Raw genomic sequence first — 5,592 nt, 5'->3', positions numbered from 1 at the left:
GTTTTTTTGTGGCCTACCAGGAATGCTTTCGGCAGGAACGACTTGGAGCTGGCCGTGAACTACACGGCCAAGAAGTCCTACTGCCGGAGAGCCGTTGAACTTACACGTAAGTATATATTTTTTTTTAATCCCTCTGCGAGGAAGTGGATGGGGATATCGCAGCAGCGATATGTCTGCAGGTTGGAGGTGACCTGAGCTCCTGTTCCTCTTTCCCACAGTGGGCAGCCTGGGCATCAGCAGCGAGCTCCAGCAGAAGCTGCAGGACGTTGTCGTGGACAGAAATGCCCTCAGCCTGGGGAAGGTCTTGGGAGAGGGTGAGTGCTGGGACTGGAGAGCTGGGAATGGACATATGGGGAGGGGACTGCCACTGTTACCTACATCATCCCCCAGCTCCAGGCCCAGGGGATGTGGGGGAGATGGTGGGTCAAGATGACCAAGTGCCAGAACCCCTGGGTTCATGTCCTCCTTCTGCTGCTGCTGAGACACAAGCCTCCCCCGTAGCCTTTTGGGGACAAGGTCTCCGTCTTAGAGCATTTCAGATCTTTGAGGACATAGTGGTGTCCTGAAAGGTGATGCTTCGGGTTGTGGATAAAGTGCTTCCTTCTTTCCCGTGGTGCAGGGGAATTTGGGTCAGTGATGGAAGGGCATCTCAGCCAGCCCGAAGGCACCCCGCAGAAGGTGGCTGTGAAGACCATGAAGTGTAAGTCATCACCCTGGCCTCACAGAACTTGATGTTGTTTGTCCCAGTGGGTGCTGGTATTCCTGCTACCCACCTTGGCTGCTCTCTCTGCATCCTGGCACCACTTTGTGGGGATGCTGGCCTCTCTGCCACAGCTCCTGATGCCAGTCAGGAAGGGGCACTCATATCAGACAGCCAAGGATGGCAGAGACATCCTGGTGGTCCCTTCCCCATGACCCACGCAGGAGCTGTGCTGTGAAGGGAGATGGTAGCAGTGATTTGGGATGTTAAAGCTCTTGGGGTTTTAAACCTCCTCCTTTTCTCTCTGCTTCCCAGTGGATAACTTTTCCCAAAGAGAGATAGAAGAGTTCCTCAGTGAAGCAGCGTGCATGAAGGACTTTGACCATCCCAATGTCATCAAGCTCCTAGGTATGGGCTGTCACTCCCCACCCTCCAGCTGGGATTTGGGCTGAGGAGCCGGTCCGGGGAGTGCTCCGGTCCCTCACAGGTGCGGGGGGAGTGTGATGCCTTTGCCCACGGGGCTGTGCAACCTGTCTGTGTTTTCCAGGCGTGTGCATGGAGCTGAGCTCCCAGCAGGTCCCCAGGCCCATGGTGATTCTCCCATTCATGAAATACGGTGACCTGCACAGCTTCCTGCTTCGCTCGCGGCTGGAGATGGCCCCCCAGGTAACAAGCGCAGGGAGAAGAACGTGCTCCATGTCTGCGAGCAGCAAGGTGGGACCGCGCCTCTTTTGAGGACAAACCTGCCTTTGTTTTTTGAGAGCAGAAGAAGACTTAGTTGTAGTCCTGCTTGCTGCCTTTGTCAGGTGGCAGTGGTGGGACCCAGCTCCACAAAAGCCTGTAGGATTCTCGCCTTCCCTTCTCCAGGCTGAACAAGCCCAACTATCTCAGCCCCTCCTTGTACACCATCTCCTCCAGCCTTGTCTTAGTGATCTCCTCTGGGCTGGCTCCAACACGTCTTTCTCCTACTGAGGAGCCCCAAATGGGACACAGCATTCAAATGTGGCCTCACCAGTGCCAAATTGAGGGGAAGAATAGTTTCTCTTGACCTTCTGGCTGCGCTCTTGCTAATGCGGCCTGCTACGAGGTTGGCCTTCGTTGGCACAAAGGTGCGCGGCTGAACCCCGGTCAACTTCCTCTACACCAGGGTTCTTTTCTGCAGAGCTGTTTTCTAGCCAAAAATATGGGATCTGGAGGCAGCCAGTGGGAAAGACAAGAAGGAGGCAATGTCTAGTTGCAGGCTGCACTCCAGAGACGTGGAAGGGAAACGTACCTACTCCTACAGCAAACCGCAGCGAGATGTGGTTTGCCGAGATGGGCTCTTCTGGCCAACGGCACGGCCTGGCAGACAGTGCTTGGGGTTATTGCTAAACCAACTGTCCCCGCACCTGCAGCTCCTGCAGGCTTGTGATTCAATAAATCTTACAATCTGAGGGCGTTAGCCCAACAGGGATGAGAGAGGCCACAGTGGCTGCTGCTGTGGGCTCCTGGTGCTCTCCAAGGCCAGTGAGACCACTAGAACATCAGCCGGCAGCCCTGGACAGGGAAGTCTTTCAGATCAAACCAAACGTGGTTCCCAAAGGGCTTGCACTGTCTAAGCCGCACTTTCCCTTCCCAGTTTGTGCCCCTGCAGACGCTGGTGAAGTTCATGGTCGATATCGCCCTGGGGATGGAGTATCTGAGCAGTCGGCACTTTCTCCACAGGGATTTGGCGGCTCGAAACTGCATGTGAGTTTGTTTTCCTCCTCTTCGTCCTGGATAGATGAAGACCAGTAGAAGCCCTGTGGTTTTACAGCACAACTTGGCTTCCTTCAGTAGAATGTCCCTTGGTCTTGGGAGACATGGGGAAAGAGCTCAGCCTCAGGTTTTGGCTTCAGAATTTGGCACGTCAAACTTTTCTATCTTGTCATCCCTGTTTCCGCCTGACAGGTTACGGGATGACATGACGGTGTGCGTGGCAGACTTCGGTTTGTCGAAGAAGATTTACAGCGGCGATTACTACCGTCAGGGTCGAATAGCAAAGATGCCAGTGAAGTGGATTGCCATCGAGTCCCTGGCTGACCGCGTCTACACCACCAAAAGCGATGTGGTAGGTCCACGTGGCTGGGCAGGCAGGTGGCACGAGGTGAGAGCTGGGGCCCGGTGTTGAGTTGTCCACCCTTGCTGCGCTTGTTACGGTTATTCTTGTACCCTGGAAGTGCAAAGGCAGAGGAGCTGTCGGTAACAGGACACGCTGACCTTTCGCTGCCTGCCTGGCCTCCTGGAATAGGTTTATTGAGTGGGCCGCTTGCCTGTTCTGTGGCATTGCTTATTATTTCCAGTTTTGGGAAGAAGGGTAGGACTGCAGCGACAACTCTTAGCATTGTGCGAGGGCCCAGCGGCCGCTGGGCAGTGACCTTTCCCCATGAAAAGATTCATTCATTTCTCCTGGAAATGTCCTTTCAGCGTGCTTTCCCTTTGTCCTCGCAGTGGGCATTTGGCGTTACCATGTGGGAGATAGCGACGCGAGGGATGACGCCCTACCCAGGAGTGCAGAACCACGAGATCTACGAGTACCTCTTCCACGGGCAGCGCCTGAAAAAGCCCGAGGATTGCTTGGATGAGCTGTGAGTATTGTAACCCTGTTTCTGGGCTCTGGCGCAACCCGTTTGCTCTCCGTCTGCCTGCAGATAACCTGTGCGTCGCTTGTCCTTAGCTGAGGTGGTTTCTGTGGGATGCTGCTCTTCGGGCTTTGTGGCTCTCAGTTGCTGACGTCCTTTCTTTAAGGACACAACAACTGCTTGGGCTGTGGATTTGCGGCTTAGCACTGAATGTGGCTGAAAACCTGCAAAGCTGTGCATCACAGCGTAATTAAAGACCGTTCCAGCATGGCCGTGCTCCTCCCTGCCTCTCCAAGAGGAGTAAGACAGGTCTGTACCAGAGAGGGAGTCACCTTCCGCCTCACCCCCTCCATTTCTCCCAAAGCCCCAAGAAACAACAGTTATTAAAGGCTGGATCTAAAAAAAAAAAAAGGCAAGGATTTAACCTTTTCTTTCTTGTCGCATTGACAGAAGGGGAGCTTATAAGAACACACACGCAGGTTAGACCTCAGAGGAAAGCTGGCCAAAATAGTGTGGGTCCAATTTTAAGTGAAAATACCACAGAAACAAGCACTTCAAAACCCTTCATATTTGCATAATTTCCCCCGTTTTGATGGGCCTAATGAAAGCCAAATCCCAGAGCAGAGCAGGGTATCACCCAGGAAAAAAAAGCATCTTCTTAACTCCAGGTGCACAGCAATCCCGAGAAATATCCCAGGAGGAAGCGATGTGTTTGCAGGGCTGGCACGGAGGGCTGCTGAGCCGGGCTGTTGGCAGCCGGCGGCGTGGGATGGGTGGGAAGGGCCGAGGTCACCTCGCTGGTCCTGCGGGGACCGGAGCAGTGTCCTCTGCAGTTTGCGGTGGAGGAATCGGACTTTTTAGTGTTTTTTTAATTTTTTTATTATTATTAAGATAGTTTTGGCCAGAAGGTTTTGGTTGGTGATGCTCTTCTCTGCCCCACAAAACTCCCCCTAGTTACTCAGGACCCTTCAGTGCCTAAAATCTATGACCCTGGAAAGGGAAAATGTGGAAACCTCAAAACTTTGCACTTCTGAGCATCTCAGCAAGGGTTTTTCTCCCGCATTTTCTTCCTGAGTTTTTCTCTGGTGCCATTAGAGCTGAAAATCTTTAACCCCCTCCATGGCTAAGAGCTAGAAATACAAAACCGGTTAAAGTAGCAAAGCTGCTCGGAGTCGCACAACGGTTCCCGCAAGGCCCCTCGCCAATGCCTGTCCCCGAAGGAACCTTTTATTGGATCCAGCCTGCTAGAGGGGACGGCGTGTGCCCCGCAGTGAGGTGCTTGTGCGGAGGCACTGGGAGCTTCCCGTGTTCCCTGACATCCAGCCTGGGAACAGGCACCTGTGGGAAGGACGAGAGAAGGAATCGATGTCCCGGGAGCAGAACTGGGATGTTCTCGGGGAGCAATCACAGGGCTGCAGCTGGCTGCTTCTGCCCGACCCTCAGTGAGTGCCAGGCACTGGAAGAGACTTCTAAGGGCAGCTTGGGCTGATAAATCCCTGCCCTTGGGCAAACAGCTGAGGGAGAGGGAGGGGGGATTGCTTTGTTTCCACGAAAAGCAGCTCACGGCTTGCCCGGCTTGGAGAGAAGCGGGGAATTAGCCCCCATACAACCCCTAGCCCAGAGCCTGGCAATATCCTCTGCGATAACCACGCTCCTCTCCCGATTTCCAGGTATGAAATCATGTCTGCGTGTTGGAGAGCCGACCCTGCCGCCCGCCCGACGTTCTCGCAGCTGAAGGTCCATCTGGAGAAGCTCATGGAAAACTTGCCCACCGCCAGGAGATCCGGGGACGTCATCTACATCAACACCAGCCTGCCCGAGGAGAGCCCGGACTCCACCCAGGATTCGGGCTTCCCCCAAGCGGACTCTGATTTGGATCCCGGAGACGTTGCCGAGCCCTGCTCTCCCCGAGCGGAGACGGCACTGGTGGCCGTGGACGAGGAGCAGCTCGGTGGGCCCACGGAGGAGGCCTACGTCCCGCTGCTCCCATCCGAGGGGGCGGCCAGCGAGGGCTCGGCATGGACCCAGGCCAGCACCTTGCCCGCCGGCGGCTCACTCGCACCGGGGCTGCCGCGTACCAATAGCTGCGTGGAGGACTCTGAAGTGCTGCTGTGAAAAGGGCTGAGCCTGCGCGGAGCGGGGTGTAAACGAGCTCGGAGAAAAGGACAGAGAGGGTATATTTTAATAAACCGACGTCTGTTTTATTTCTTCCTGCATGATTTTCATGGCGGAGCCTGACCCTTCCCAGGAGCTCTTTCCTGGGCCGAAGTCACGGGGGATTTGTAGTTAAAT

The 5,592-nt window shown here is 54.8% G+C and overlaps 1 protein-coding gene across 1 annotated transcript in view; it reads left to right on the top strand.

Annotated features, from left to right (window-relative positions):
* The window catches only part of MERTK (MER proto-oncogene, tyrosine kinase), an 18,419-nt gene extending 13,004 nt beyond the window's left edge, over window positions 1-5,415 (top strand). Inside the window, exons 11-19 of the mRNA XM_009694863.1 lie at window positions 21-106; window positions 219-314; window positions 620-700; window positions 1,016-1,108; window positions 1,248-1,366; window positions 2,319-2,428; window positions 2,630-2,789; window positions 3,170-3,306; window positions 4,971-5,415. Of these exons, the coding sequence (XP_009693165.1) occupies window positions 21-106; window positions 219-314; window positions 620-700; window positions 1,016-1,108; window positions 1,248-1,366; window positions 2,319-2,428; window positions 2,630-2,789; window positions 3,170-3,306; window positions 4,971-5,415 (1,327 nt within the window). The remainder of the gene's footprint in view (window positions 1-20; window positions 107-218; window positions 315-619; window positions 701-1,015; window positions 1,109-1,247; window positions 1,367-2,318; window positions 2,429-2,629; window positions 2,790-3,169; window positions 3,307-4,970) is intronic.
* Window positions 5,416-5,592: the final 177 nt, after the last annotated feature.

Source organism: Cariama cristata, unplaced genomic scaffold (assembly GCF_000690535.1).
Source record: "Cariama cristata isolate BGI_N322 unplaced genomic scaffold, ASM69053v1 scaffold31582, whole genome shotgun sequence".
NCBI classification, from domain to species: Eukaryota; Metazoa; Chordata; class Aves; order Cariamiformes; family Cariamidae; genus Cariama; species Cariama cristata.
Note: the sequence above shows the minus strand (reverse complement) of the source record. Positions and strands in the feature narration are given on the sequence as shown.